This window comes from Rutilus rutilus, assembly GCF_951802725.1.
Source record: "Rutilus rutilus genome assembly, chromosome: 4".
NCBI lineage: Eukaryota > Metazoa > Chordata > Actinopteri > Cypriniformes > Leuciscidae > Rutilus > Rutilus rutilus.
In genome coordinates, this window is record NC_140212.1 from 3,383,911 (window position 1) to 3,400,249 (window position 16,339).

At 38.9% G+C, this 16,339-nt stretch overlaps 1 protein-coding gene across 7 annotated transcripts in view; it reads left to right on the forward strand.

Moving 5' to 3' along the window:
* The window catches only part of osbpl8 (oxysterol binding protein-like 8), a 78,818-nt gene that overhangs the window by 42,974 nt on the left and 19,505 nt on the right, over nucleotides 1–16,339 (forward strand). For 2 of the 7 annotated variants that reach the window (XM_084407297.1, XM_084407298.1), the window contains exons 3-4: nucleotides 304–340; nucleotides 2,417–2,557. In XM_084407297.1, coding sequence (XP_084263423.1) covers nucleotides 304–340; nucleotides 2,417–2,557 — 178 coding nt within the window. Of the gene's footprint in view, nucleotides 1–303; nucleotides 341–2,416; nucleotides 2,558–5,141; nucleotides 5,322–10,123; nucleotides 10,493–16,339 lie in introns of those variants that run through there. The other 5 variants (XM_084407303.1, XM_084407299.1, XM_084407300.1 and 2 more) reach the window with 4 other exon arrangements.

Here is a 16,339-nt window from a genome sequence, read left to right on the forward strand (position 1 = left end):
GATAGATGTACAAGAGTGTGTGTGTGTGTGTTCTGCTTAGTGTCTGTTCAGTTTGATTTTGTTGCCAGTGTCTTATGCGTCATTGTGTTTGTCATTTTTAACTAATGCTGCTTTTCTTTTTTCCCCTGTTTGTCTTTTTTTGTCCTTTTTTCCCATGCCGTCTGTCTGTCTGCTGCCAACGTGTCACAACGCACAAAATCTCACCAACACCAAAACCAACACTGCCTGGCGGACCCTTGATGTGTGTGTGTGTGTGTGTGTGTGTGTGTGTGTGTGTGTGTCTCTGTGTGTCTGTGTGTTCAGCATCATGCAGAGAGCAGAGAGAACCCTGTCACCACAGGTAAGAAGCTGACATTCACCTGTGTGTCATCTGTGTGTCATCTCTGTGTGTGTGTGTGTGTGTGTGTGTGTGTGTGTGTGTGTGTGTGTGTGTGTGTGTGTGTGTGTGTGTGTGTGTGTGTGTGTGTGTGTGTGTGTGTGTGTGTGTGTGTGGGTGTGTGTGTGTGTGTGGGTGGTTCAGGTAAACCCTACATTATGGGGATAAAATGTCCCCACAATATCTGAAATCCTGGGGGGACATTTTTTGGTCCTCATGAGTAAAACAGCTTATAAATCATGCAAAACTATGTTTTTTGAAAATGTGTGCGTGTGTGTGTGTGTGTTATATGTTCTTACATGGCTGTTTGGTTAATTGGCTCATTAGTAATTAGTTTCACAGTTTCAGTGATGATGGTAAAATATTCAGATTTCATCTCAAACAAGCATCTCTAATGAATGATTAGCATAAAAATTATTCAGCTTTGTCGGTTCAGCTTCTCTTTGACTTTTTTAAATCACATTAAGCTGTGTGTGTGTGTGTGTGTGTGTGTGTGTGTGTGTGTGTGTGTGTGTGTGTGTGTGTGTGTGTGTGTGTGTGTGTCTGTGCTATGTACGTATTCACAAGAAGCTTGTGTTATTTCCCCTTACACATTTTGCACTGCGTCATTAGATCATTCTTATGCAGATTTTGATGTGCATTTAATTTTCTCAGCTGAAGTCATGCCCAAACACAATCATTACTGATTTACGGCAATCTTGTTGCAGTGAGAAAATTAATAATAGTATTACAGATAAGAGTTTCAGCACAATACCATGTAATAATTTTGCCTGTTTTTATTCTGTGCGTTGGCCACTAGAGGGAGCGCTGTACAACACAATGTGCATCTCGGAGTCAGACAGACAGCAAACAAAAATATGGCTTTTTGGCGTATGCAACTCAAAGATATTTAATTTCTTTTGTCATTTGAAATCAAAAGAATCACAGTGTTAAAATCCAATTAAGGCAAGATGCCTTAAGAATAGGACATTAAAAAAATAACTCCTAGATTTCACAATACTTCCCCAATTAAGTTTCAAACATTTTTGTACTAGTTTTCTGAAATGCAAATGCAGCATTATCTAATTAAATATGCACTCATTTCCAGAACAGAAAGCTAAACATTGGATGACGCCAGGATTTATTTTTTTGATATATGAAAGTTTATCTCTTTTTATCACTCAATCATACGATTCTTTTCTGCGAACTCCATGAACTGCTAACGTTAGCTTGTGCTCCATCGTCCCAACTAATCTTGTTTGGTGACTTTAACATCCACATCGACACTCCCTGTTCTAATAGTACTCGTTTAAATACTGTTTTGGACTGCTTTGCTCTCTGTAATTACAATGTTATGGTTTCTGTGTGTATTCGACTGTTTGCACTATGCGATATGCAACTGCAGTCGCTCATGTCTTGGACTTGGCAAATGTCTACTGTCCATTTAACTGATTATGTTTGAAGTTCCTTACTGATATTGTGAAGCGTCCTTGAGCTTGGGAAAAGGCTCTATACAAATTAAACACATTATTATTATTATTATTATTTTAAATGAAATCTACAGACATCAAATAGATAGTGTATTAAACACTCAATCTTAGTTAATATTAATTTCAACATTTACTAATATGTTATTAAAAGCAAAGGTTGCATTTGTTAACATTAGTTAATGCACTGTGAACTAACATGAACAAGCAATAAACAGCTGTATTTTTAGTAACTAACGTTTACAAAGATCAACTAATACAGTAACAAATGTATCGATCATTGTTAGTTCATGTACATTAACTAATGAACCTTATTGTAAAGTGTTACCATTTTTTTTTCATTGTGTCTTTCCAGTAGACTGAAAAAATAAACATGTAATGAAAAGCCAAATAGCCCAAAATCTCAAAATTGACCAGTGCAAAAAAAAAAAAAAAAAAAAAAGGCTAGAGAGCCTTAAAACCAGATTTTACCAGAACAATCCTAAAAAAATTGTCTGTAGTGTGAAAACCAGCCACTGATTCAGCGTTCAGTTGTTTTATAAATGCATCTTTTCTCCCTGTTATTTTCCCACAGCTGCCTTAATGCCCGGTGATGATGCGGCGCTTCTGACCCCGGGAAGGATGAGTCAGCGTGGGAAGGAGGCGGGGCTTCACACGCCCAGTAAAGACCTGCTCGCAAGCCCCTCCCTCAGCCCGGGCGTCAGCTTCACCCACGGTAAGAGAACACACACCACCACACGGATTTCCCCCAGAAGTCTCTAGGGGCTGAAGGCTCTGTGGTCAGTCTGCCCGAGACGTTTTAAAGGTCTCATCTGCATGAGAGTGGAAATCTGATCCCAGACCAGTTCAGTTTACAGGTTACATTTCCCTGGTTACATCAGCTGTAAAGTGGTTTGAGAGGTAAAAAAAATAAAATCACTTTATTGTCAAAACACCATGAACACATGAAGTGTACAGGTGGTGCAATCTCCACTACATGATGGTATGGATAACAAGTATAGGATATATGCACAATAGACACATGTACAGTGGCAAACAATGTATACAATACAATATTACACTATGCACAGAGCACGAGGACATCTAGTTATTCGTTACAGTACAAATATTCATTGCAAAGAGGTTATTACATTGTTCTAAAAGGTTTTGAAAATGATATATATAACATAATGGGACCAGAAGCAAAGTCAATTCTGATTACTTTAACACTTTGTTGACTTTACCAGAGCAGTTTTCCCCTGTCTAGTGTTGGTTTTCACCACTAGAGGCTGCTGAAGTGTCATAAAACCAGACCAGAACACACATGTGCAGCCTTTTATTGTTTAGTTTCTAATTAACACAGTTCCTATAGTCATGTAAATCAAATCAAGCAATCAAGGAATGGTAAAATTGCAATTTGAAAAATGTCACAGAAATGTTCTGTACTGAATCTTTCTGGTTACACTTTAAACTATGTTATTGGCAAGATATCACTCTTTGAGCAGTTCCTTCATTGACAGCAGTTTGAATGAGGACAGCAATATATTTCTCATAGTATCCTTTCAATTGTAATCCAACATTATTAAATAAAATATACATTTTTGAATAATAATAGCCATTACAAACTTTGTATTTAATATATATTATTAAATAAGTTGTAAGTAGTATTTTGGATACCTTATATCTGTAATTTGAGTTTAAAAAAACAACAACAAAAAATATTTAGTTACATTTAGTAATGGTTAGTGACATCACCAACCCTAAAATTGACATAAACCCCGCCCCCGGGAACACGATTTATAGATTATCTTGACAGAATATGCTAATCAATGACTAGAAGATAGTTAACTACACATAAGCTACTTAATTCATCAACTAACCATTCAGAAATGTTGTGTTGCTTCTACATGTTGTCATTTCTTCTTGAGTCTCTCCATCTTTCTGACTTCGGTTTGAACATAAGAGGCTAAAAGTTGTTGAAATTTTCAGTGCACGTCTGTGTGAGGTAAAAGGACACGAGCTCTTGAAGCTCCGCCCCCTGTGCCGGGAGCAGCAGCTCATTTGCATTTAAAGGAACAGACACAAAAACGGTGCGTTTTTGCTCACCCTCAAAAAGTAACAATTTTAACATGCTATATAAAAATATCTGTGGGGTATTTTGAGCTAAAACTTCACATACACACTCTGGGGACATCAGAGACTTATTTTAGATCTTGTAAAAAGGGCATTATACCACCCCTTTAATAAGAATCGTATAAGAGGTTCACTCTTTCTATTTGCTCTTCTCTTCTAGGGCTTTGTTAATGTTCCCATACTAAAAGTTGCCACAGTCATTGCATACTTTGCGTGTGCTGCACTTTATATGTACCATTTTGTTTTATTAGTATATTTTAATTTATCTATTTATCCTTTTTTAGGGTTTGAGAGATAATAAAGATTTTGTTTGATAAGTGCGATCTCTGATTGAAGTCCTTGAAAACCAAAAAAGTAGAGCAAAAAGGTGCTAGACCCTGACAGTCCTGTGCAGTCAAAGTTCACACTCTGATGGTATGTGGAGTGTCCATGTGATCGCCATAATCCCTGTCATGTACAGCCACACACACTCCAGTCTCACATCTGTACACCGCAGTTATTAATGTTTTCAGAGGATTTGGCTTTTATAATGATGATTTTAATCTGATTAAATGCACCGCGTTCCTGTTTGTAGAGCGTGTTGTGTGTTCCCTGATTCAAGCGTCGCGTTTGGAGCGTCATATGTGTGGCGTGACGGTTGTTTTTCATGGTTCCGGAAGGCTTGACGCTGACACACAACACACACCATCACATCTGCACAAAACCTTTCAGTGCCTTCGAAACCCTCTCGCATCATGTCAGGTCTCCATAGCAACAGTAATTGCACCTCGCCATTCTTTTGAAAGCCCATTCAACCTCTCCTGTATATATTCTCGGATGAATCACAGGAGATTGGGTGTGTTCTGATGATTACAGATGTATAATAGAAAGTTTCATTGTGAGTTCATCTTTGCAGATGTGGGCCACGTTTCACTCAATTATTCAGTGCCGTTCTCAGCAGCAACCCGACACGAGACGCAGCTTTCTCCCGGTGAGAACGCACCCGGAATAGCATCAGTACGCCAACTGAGATGCGCACAAATCCTCTTTACTGGCCTTCTTGCTCTGTTTGAGACAAGAGCATGTGTGCTTGGCCTGGATTTATTGGATTACAGCCCGTCAGTAAATGAGGTTAATGTGCACACACAGAACGCAACTCAGCCAATCAGAAGTTGCCTTTCCTAGATGTTCCGTCACTGTGGCCAATCAGACGCAGGGTAATTTGCATATGGGAGGTCAGGTGTGAGCATGCTTTTCACATTTCGTCTACTGTCTGGGAATATTATGGCAATTCTGTGGACCAATGAATGTTTGATCGTCAATGGAGAGGGTTGGACGTAAAACTTTTTTGTATGAATGACTTGTATATTAATCTTCCTGCACACAAGGCAAGTACTTAACTAGTGCTAGTACTCTAATGCTTACCGGTAGTTAGAGTATGCTTTGTATAATTATTTCATGTTGTTTGTTTGTATAGTTATAGCCTCCTTTGCCTGCAATGGTACCTGGTGAGAACAGAATTCAAGTTTTAGTAAATCTACTCATTAAAATGTCATAAACACATTTTGTGGTGGAGTATTTCACCTTGAAGATGACAGATGAGATTGGTTTCTTGAGGATACTAGTTGTCTGGGAGGTTTGTTGAGTAGAATTAAATGTTGTCTGACTCATAACGCTTATTTGTTAGGCTGGTAATCCAGGCTCATAGCCGGATTGCATAAGGCTTCCAGTGGCTTCCAGAGACGAAGACTTTAGCACCATTAGTGCATTGACCAGGTCTCAAACACATGCTGTCGGAAAGCATCATATGTGTTGCTTTTGCTTATTTTACCACTCACGTGGAGTCATATATTTGAGCTATATTCAACCAGCGTCATGAGGTGCATCCTGGGATGCTTTTTAAACAATACTAAAGTTAAAATATGCTGGCCACTTGTTGGCTGGTATTTTAGTTTTTTAAATTTACAATTTATATCTTCTCTATTTTTTTGTTAGGGATGCACAATACATCTACTCTAGTGGTTATCGGCTGATTTTAGTGTTTTTCAATGTATCACCATCGGTCAATATTGCATATATCAGCTGATATTAGATAATTGAGCTTGCTTTTTCTCCGTATTTATACATTTAGATTACTTTGCTCTCATCTAAGGATCGTGTAAACTATAGTCAACCACTCGTTACAGCCACAAGCACGGTTATACGGTTCTCTGAATCGTCTTTGTGAATAGTACAGTGGTCTGAATCATTAACCGCTCGGCTGCTGCTGACACTAATACGCTAGTTCAGTTTAACCTGCTGAGTTACTCATTTAGTTGAGTGGGAAAGAGTTCAAACCGTAAATGTTTTTCTTGCGGAGATCAGTTTCGCATGAGGAATTCCCACACCTGCTCAGGTTACTACAAAAACTCTCTCACACACACTGACTGTTGCAGATAACACACTACTGAGAAAATGAATTGAGCTCAATGAACGTACCACACAATAAGATACAAAGGGTTTAAGAATTAAAGGAACAGACTGCACTTGAGTACAAATCAGGTGGCTTTTTATGGAAAAGATTAACATGGTGTTGACCTCGGGTGTTTTTCCACATAGTTTACTATATGTGTGTGTGGGTCAGATGGTCTGACTTCCCCCTCCACCGTGGATAAACAGATCCTCGTCCCCAGAGGAATTCCTCCAGATCTATGACTGCCGTCATCAGCGCACAGCTTACGGCTCAGAGCTAAAGTGGGCATGTTTTCACCAATCTTTGGCTAAAGGAACATCGCCTGCCGTGTTTGATTGTGCTCGCTAGCTTTACGGATTACCAGCAGAGATACCTGCTGAAGTTAGCCGTTGACTCGCCTGCCATATCACGTAATTCAGAGACACAATCAGCCCGTAAAGACTCTCCTGATGGGCTCAAGACCAAATGGCTAGAGTGTAGTAAACAATTAAACAGCCAAATTCCTGAATCTGTAGATATATAGACAGATAGATGGATAGATAGACAGATGGATGGATAGACAGGAACGATGTTCCTATCCATCCATCTGTCTATCTATCCATCTATCTGTCTATATATCTACAGATTCAGGAATTTGGCTGTTTAATTGTTTACTACACTCTAGCCATTTGGTCTTGAGCCCATCAGGAGACATGGATGAATGGATTGATGGATGGATTGACAGATTGATCTGATACATTGACAGATGGATAGATAGATCTGTAGAGACATGGATGGATGGATTAATGGATGGATAGACAGATTGATTGATTGATTGATTGATTGATTGATTGATTGATCTGTAGATACATGGATGAATGGATTGATGGATGGATTGACAGATTGATCTGATACATTGACAGATGGATAGATAGATCTGTAGAGACATGGATAGATGGATGGATTAATGGATGGATAGACAGATTGATTGATTGATTGATTGATCTGTAGATACATGGATTGATAGATGGATGGATAGACAGATTGATAGATGGATGGATGGATAGATAGACAGACAGGTCGGTAAATAGACTGGTTGGTCAGTAGAGAGAGAGAGAGAGAGGGGTCTTGGGTTGTTAAATGCCGCTCAAATGAAGCATAACTTCCATTCAGCACAAGATAATGAGCAATAGGCTTTGAATTATACATCCACCAGAGCATCTTAATTAGTTATTTTAATCAGGGCATCATTCACAGCCATCCTGCTGTCTCATCCGTTTGGTGCTCCTGGTTCTTTTTGGTGAGACTGTTGCCTAGCAACTTCAGAGCGACATCAGCAAGACTCTGGGAGGAATGCTCTGATTGGTTAAGATGCCCAGTGTGAATTATGATTGGAAAGAAAAAAGGTGTTTAAAAGCCTCTTGAACTGCTTTATCCTTTACTCTGATTCATCTGGAGCTCTTCTCCAGTTCACTGACCAGAAACACTGTACGCTGTACTGAGCTTTAGAGCGTCACAGTCTGAGACCAACTCAAACTCCTGTTCTCAAACAGCTTCTAAATTGACATGAAGAAAATCGCTTTCCCCCCTTTGGATCCGAGTAAGGCTGCACGATATTGAAGAAAAATGCGATAACTTATTAAATAATGCGATATTCGATATGCGATGCGATAATGATAATGTGTGTAAAATAATATAAAATATATTTAAAATTATATAACCTAAATACGCGTTTCACATTGTTTGTGTGCCAAGAAAACATCCCTACAACTTCTGAAAGTGAACATCACTGTTTTACTGTGTAAACCACAGGGTTTAGGGTTTCAGGAAGGCCTTCATTAGGATTATTTAAGTTTCTTTTGTTAAATAAATCGATGTAAAAATAAAACACTGCTTAGTTTTCACTGTATGAATTAAATACTGATTCTTATTAAAGCTACAAAAGTTATTTAGACAAGAGCAGTGAGTGATTTTCTCTTTGTATGTTGTTCATGACCCCAGTTATTGCATGATTATGATATGCATATCGCGATATATACATTTGCGATATTTTAATAATTTCGATATATTGTGCAGCCCTAGATCCGAGTGTGACTAGGATTGTTTAGCACAGCTTGTTAGGTTCAGGGATTCAAACTAATTCCCCGTACTTAGGCATCTTTGACTGGCTTATGTAGATTTTATGCATATGTATATTTAATTAGTGGCGCTTGCTCATGTAGAGCTTAGGTTAGTGATTAAATATAAAGAAGTATTAAATTTCACCATGTAATGTTTCTTATTGTCCGTTACTTGAAGTCAATGATGCTTGATTGGAAAAGTTAGCATTGTAACCTAAGTGTGAGACTATGGTAAGTTTGATTTGGCTCTGTAACATTGTTTTAGTACAGTATAAACCTGCTTTAGTACCGTATAAAACCTTTGAGTTTTATGAAAGGCTCGTGAAAGATGTATGTATATGCGGCTGTATCTTCGCCGAATGAGATTTGACAGTTCTTCGTGTGATTGATTCTGTTTTCACCAGCACTGAGAAGGAGAAGGAGGCGTGAATGTGTTTTAGATATTCAGCTACAGCATCCTTCATTAAACATTCTCTAATACAGGATCTCTGAAAGAGAGACAAGGAAAGAGAAAATCCGATCTGAGTCACAGTCACAAAAATATAGAAACATGCAATGATTCAGTCATTGAGTGAATCTGACGAAGGCTTATTAATATGTTTTAAGAACAAGTCATATTTCAAATTATATTTTGCATACATGTATATACTGTATGTGCTTTTGCATTTCACATTATTTTCATGACATTTAGCTTAAGCACATCAAGCACAATACTCATTTCCATAATGTGTACAAATCTCTTTCTTAATACTATAATGGGAAATATATTATGTAAATGGAAAAGTATTTATGAGAGTTTTATAGTATTGTCATCTAATTTATGCTGATTTAAATAAAACATCACGGTGTAATTGAGAATACTGAGAATGAAAAAAAGGTTAATTTTGCCGAAAGAATGCAGGAAAAGATCAGTGTTTTTACTTTGCTATATATATATATATGTATATGTGTGTGTGTGTATCTGGAATACAACTTTTTTTGTCCTTATGCAAAATATATAAAATAAAAACTATCCATCCCTTTATCCATCCATCCATACCTTTATCCATCCATCCCTGTATCCATCCCTTTATCTATCCATCCATCCCTATATCTATCCATCCATCCCTTTATCCATCCATCCATCCCTATATCTATCCATCCATCCATCCCTATATCTATCCATCCATCCCTTTATCTATCCATCCATCCCTATATCCATCCATCCATCCATCCCTATATCTATCCATCCATCCATCCATCCCTATATCTATCCATCCATCCCTTTATCTATCCATCCATCCCTATATCCATCCATCCATCCATCCCTATATCTATCCATCCATCCATCCCTATATCTATCCATCCATCCCTTTATCTATCCATCCATCCATCCCTATATCTATCCATCCATCCCTTTATCTATCCATCCATCCCTATATCTATCCATCCATCCCTTTATTCATCCATCCATCCCTGTTTTTGTCAGATTTACCACATACATCATGCTGTCAGATCAGAATGAAACTGAAAAGAATAGAAAAGAGGTACAGATCTAGTGACGAAACGGCTCTAAGCTTCTTTTTTTCTCCACTGATTGTCAGTGCCTTCCAAGAATCTGAGACGGGGCTCTTTCTCTCTCTCTCTCTCTCACACACAGACGCTCTAGAGCGAGCGAGAGGGAGAGGGAGGGCGGGCTGCAGTGAGTAACACTGAGAGAGAGAGCCTGTGTGTTTTCAGAGCGCAGTTGGTCAGCTGTAGTACTAGCAGCAGTGGAGTATGTCTGAGCGTGTGTACGTGTGTTTGTGGTGACTGCCGAATTACCACAGCAGCCCCTCAGCCTCGTCCTCCTCGGGGTGAGGCCGTCCTACGCCCGCCCTCATGATGAAGCAAGAAGGGATTCTGGGCCGCCGCCGGTTCTCCACCTGTGGAGGAACCATCTCAGGCCGCCCGCCCCATCCAGACGGACGCAAACTCATTCGCAACGCCTCGTTTGGGGGGTACAACGAGCTTTCTGTCTGCTTGCCAGGTGGGTCTCATCAACATCCTGGTGTGAATCAGGAAACTTTTACATGTTTTATTTCTCTGGCGGGCAGTTTCGATCACGTTCCTCTGCATTAGTGCCAGGATTGGTTACAGTGTGAACCATGAGTGTAGCCAAAGTCTATTAAGTTTGATAGTTTTGGCAACTTGCTGTCGACTGAATGTGTGCGTTTGACTCGTCTTGACTGCCCTCCAATTTAAAGTGCATCTATTAACTGACAACACGTTAGTATCTGTTACTCATTGCATCGCTATCCTTCAAGTGTGTGACGCACCATGTCTCTTTCAGCCTTCAATAACACCTCCAGCTACATTTTTCAGTAGTCAATACTATATATCGATTTGGGCTCCATTGAACGTCTTTACTCTTATTTTGATTATTAAAGAAGAATTGAACTCAACAATATGCCAAACAAATATTTCGCTGGTTTTGTTTGATATTTTGTTGAGTAAATAAGGATAAATTATTATTTACTCGTTTAAAGCCTAAATTGAATTTATATATTTTTGTTGATTTAATTGTACTGATTTAAGTCTCACGATTAAGTCATATACATTTGACTTAGTAACGGTTCGGTTTATTTCCATTTCCATTGAACCGATTCAACCAGTCTGAATTAGACTCGCTGATAAATTTGAGACTTGCCTTTATTTATGCTCTGAATAAGAGCCAGTTCTCAGTTCCCAACTGTAGTTCTCAGAAACCTCATTTGATGGTTCGCATTAGGGTTGGAACAGCATAAATAAGGACAGTTTTTTCTTTGTCATCTACTCAAGGTCAGTAAATCGAGCTGTTCAGCAGAACGCAGATGTTTCTGCGGCAGCTATTGAGTAGTTGCAGCTCTCATAGTGAATTTGACTCGTGTCAGTGCGGCCTCCGCTCCATTTATCCATCATGATTATGACTTTAAGAAGAAGAGAGGGATGCATTAAACGCTCTTATTTACGCGCACAGGCCGCTCGCTGTGCTCTGGATGCTGGCAGATGCTAGTCTTCATTTAGCATGCTTCAGAGATGATGTTTTTATTTTAATACTCACATTTGTACGCTTACCCGGCATTTCCATTATTGGTATCCTTTTTTTAGCGTTTTAATGGAGTCCATTGAGCAGAGATTAGCTAATGGACTCAGAGTGTATTGCATTTGCACAAATCTTGTCTGCGCGTCACGTTCACCTGTGTGAAAATAGCAGAGTTCGCTTAAAGGGTAATGGCTTTGATTTAATACTGAATCACTCAAATCTGGATTGATGGATCATTACAGTGGATAAAGATGCAGAGCTCAGCAGTGGCTGCCCACTTGTTTTCATTATTTGTATGTTTTTGTATGTTAATTTTTTTATTAATTTTCTCCATAAGCAAAACTAAACTGGCCGGCTCAGAAATGAATCACATTTCTCTCAAGGTAAAATGCATACGTGTTTGCAGAATGAATGACCTTATGACCTTATTTTTATTGTGTTAATCTGCACACAAAAAAATATATAATTTATGTATTTGAATTGCATGTTAAATTGCACAGTTTAAGCTAACAAGCTAATAAACCTAATGTGATTGTAAATTGATTGGATGGGGGGAAAGTGTCCTTGGTGATCAGCTGACAAGGAAAGTTGTTTAAGAGGTGGAGCAAGTGATTATATGTCACATTTTGATGTCATGTTTACTACCAGTTATACCTTTTCCTAGCCTACATAACCCTTGAACTCATAACAAACACAATTTTAACGAAGGTGAATTCAGTTGAAAACATGAGAGCGCTTGGTTTTGTCTTTAAAGGTTTTTGCTTTATCACCTAAAATCATTTTGAATAGTATTTTTACTTCCGGAACAAGTTGAGCTTCATTATCCCACAGATCAATGTTTCACCCCTCCGCTCCGAGCGAGAGGATCATCTGCACTTTACTGTATGAGGTGGCAGATTAGCACAGATGTGTGATTATTAATAGATGGCGTGCACAAAAACACAGGTGCGTTTCCCCGTCTTGGCACCTGTGTGCTGACCGGATGACTCGCAGTAACACTCCATTTGTCATTATGCTGTGTAGTTGTTGTTGCATTATGCTTTATTAAAATGATGTATGGCACGTTTGCTCATATTAAGTGTTATACGGAATAGTTTGTCTCTTGTTTCTAGACGATGCTCTCTGCCCTTCAGACGGACTGAGCCTCCGTTCGGCCGATCGGGGTGGAATTACACCCGCCGCTGCCGGTTTGCCGTAGTCAAGGACGCCGCAGGAGTGTGGAAATATCAGACACGTCTCTGTCTCACAGCAGAGAGACACAAGTAGACCATTAATGCACAATGCTTATTAGGGTCATAAATGCCCTTTTACATCAAAGTCTTGATTTTGTTTATGGGCTCTGCTAGAATAAGTTTTCACCTTAATAACACCTTATTTTTGTAACACATTTTACATTGTTGCAGACATAGATATGTATATACATATATGTAGAAACCACATTCACTTTGATGCATCCGCCATCTTGGAACGACCAGACGCTGTCATCACTCACAGTAAATATCAATTAATTTTTCAAGATGCCACAACATCGCACAGCCTTTGGTTGTAAAAACCGACGAGATTTAAAGCGGCCAATAGAAACAGCCGCTAATGAGGCATCTGTGTGTGTATATATCTACGGTTGCAGCACCTCTCCTCCCAGTCTGTCAGTAACGCTCTGTTTAGTTCCAGTCTTTATGAAGCCCCTCCTTCCGGAAAGCGCAATGTGCTCTGATTGGTCGGCTGGAGCAGTGTGTTGTGATTGGTCAAGCGCTTTGAGCGTGTTTTGAAAATGTCTCGCAAGTTTCAACACACTACTAACTAACTAACTAACCCAGGCCCCGCCCCTTTATTCTCCGAATGCCTTTGGCGGGAATTATTTAAATGAGGAATATTGTGACGTGTTCGTTCCCGGAAGAAAACTCAAGTTCAGGCTTCATGTTGGGGTTAATTTTGTGTACATCACTCAAATAAAAGAGTTGTTTAGCAGAGATCAGTGACTGTTTTCACTGCAGTGTTGTTGTGCAGTTTTTTTGCCTGTACTCTCTGCATGTCTGACTGTAGGCGCGCGTGTTGAATGTTTAATAAGCAGGTGAGCCTGCAGTGCTGTCTGACATGAATCTATCAGTGTTTTTTTGTCCACGGCAATATTTAGTTTTAAATGTATTTTCTATGTATATCCAGTCCAAGCTAGCTCTCTCTCTCTCTCTCTCTCTCTCTCTCTCTCTGGCTCAGTTCTGGCTAATGATCAGAGCTGTCTGTGAGCTCCTGCTTTATGTGTGTATTATTACTCGCACAGCGTCATGGCTTATTAAACAAAGACACACACAGATGTCGTCTCTCCCTCCTTGCGGAGTGAGCTGTCATCATCCTCACTGGTAAATGTCTGTGTTATCCCAGACATTATTTACAGATGAACTCGACTCACTCTGGGAATGTTAAAATGCGTTCTGCAATCCCAGTTTAATTTGCAGAGTAAACTGTAAGACATAAAAGATTAATGTAAGACATATAAGTGTGTGTGTGTTTGTATTAGGGATGTTCCCAAAGCCTTTATTCGAAATTCGAAAAGGCACAATACATCGATCACATGTAGGTCGTAAGAAGAGATGACTGACATGATGATCGGAGGATTGTGTGCGCATTCGATGAAGTAAATGGCTCTCTTTATGAATGGGCCATTGAATCATTGGCTCACCCGAAACGTGGATTCAAGAACAGACAATATTGTGTCCAAAATATAACACAATATTAACTGTTTATTGATCTGTTGAATGAAATCAATATCACATTTGCACTCATGCTTTTCGGGACATAAACTAACTAGACTTAACTAGCCTATATCATATATAAATAAACGACTAAAACTCATACAGAGGCATTTTTTGCCCTGATATCTTGGCATTTTAACTGCATTCTATATACGTCATAACATTGAGCTGTCAATGTTATTGTTTTTGTCATCACAAAATATTACAATAATGATTCAATATAATTAGACGACAACAAAACATTTGAATGTTTTAGGAATATCATTATTGCTTTTATTAAATATTGATAATGCAAGTTGTTAGGGGGCTGTTTGTGTCAAAGGAGAAATAAAACGGCTCTGCATGTCTGATATAACAGCACTTACAAATAATCTGTTTGTTTGTTTGTTGAAAACAATTGTGTTCGTTCTCTCTTTTCTTTCTTATATAAGAAAGTGCATTTAAATGCAATGTACATTTTATCTAAACTGATAGCACACATGAATTTTAAGGTCACTTATTGCTTATTGTTGATGTTTTTAAGGACAGACTTGAGGTTATAGACTAGATATCAGAGAGAGAGAGTGTGTGTGTGTGTGTGTGTGTGTGTGTGTGTGTGTGTGTGTGTGTGTGTGTGTGTGTGTGTGTGTGTGTGTGTGTGTGTGTGTGTGTGTGTGTGTGTGTGTGTGTGTGAGTGTCTGTATGCAGCACATGTTGTATTCAATACTTAATTTCCCAGCTGTCCCATCAGCATATTGAGCACAAGAGGAACTATTACATCTGATCTGAGAACTGCTCTCGTCTTTAGACCTCCATTATTCACAATGTTACTTCTGCCCACTTTCATCAATAGGAGAAGACAGGAAAAGATGGCATGGGGGAACAGGATCAGGAAAGTGACGTCAGTTCCAGTCAGATTGCGAAGTAAATCTGAGCCTGTCGTTAAATGAAAAGCGTGGTTAATGCAGATTTATGCGACAGCAGAATAGGTAACTAATATGCTAACAGACGAGTTATGCTGATGCTCTCATCAGCTTGAGGACAAGTGGGTTTTTCTGCGTATGATTAACATGTTTAAGAGCTCTTGGAGTGCAGTGTTTTCTGAGATGAACACAATGCGTGGCCCGGCAATCGACAATAGAGACAAAAGACCCGTTTAACCTGATCGATGGGTCGTCATTCACATCCATCGCGGTTCGGTTGGTCTAAAAACATCAAGGAGTGCATCTTTGCTCCCTGTTCATTTGGGTACAGATGCTGGAACAGCTTGAAAATTGTCCAGTTCTGTCAGTAAAATGCACAAGTTTCCTTTATTAAGGCGAGACACTACAGGTGAATGGGGTAAAAATTTTAACTAGCAGATATCACCATGAAACTTTCCCAGTTGATTACCTACATTAAGATGAGAAAAAAATGTATTACAAGTTTTCTGTAATTTAATGTTTAAATATGCAAATCAGGCAATATCTAATCAAATATGCACTAATTTGCATATATTTAAAAAAAACGATATCTGAGTATTGGATAAAGCCAGGTTAAAAATTATTTTTTCATTGTGTTCACATATTAGATGGGGGAAAAAATGACAGAGGGATTTATGGATATCTACTTTTGTTATCCTGTAAATCAGAACATACTGTCAATAGCTTTAAAAAAATGATTTTCGCCATGTTTTTTGGAATAAAATGTTATATAAATCAGGCTAGGAATAATATATTTACAAATCCCTCTGTAAATGTCTTCATAATATAACTAGGTACAAGTCTGGAAAGTTTGGTGTATATGGGTGCGACTGAAGTGGAGATTTCGGACTTGGAGTACGAGAGAAAAGTCATTTTGACAAAACGAGCTTTAAAGATTTTTCATCAGCCAATGAGATTGCGCATTCAGCCCTTTTACTTTCACGATTGGTTGCTGATAAAAGGAAATGACCATATTTGGATCCGACAGGATTGTACAGGAGAGAGAGAGCTTCCTAACGGCGCTTCTGATGACAGGCTGCCGGCAGCGATCGCGGAGCAGCACGCTGATTAAGAACGCAAACTTTTGTTGAATTTATGAGAAATCTACAGACGCAAACAGA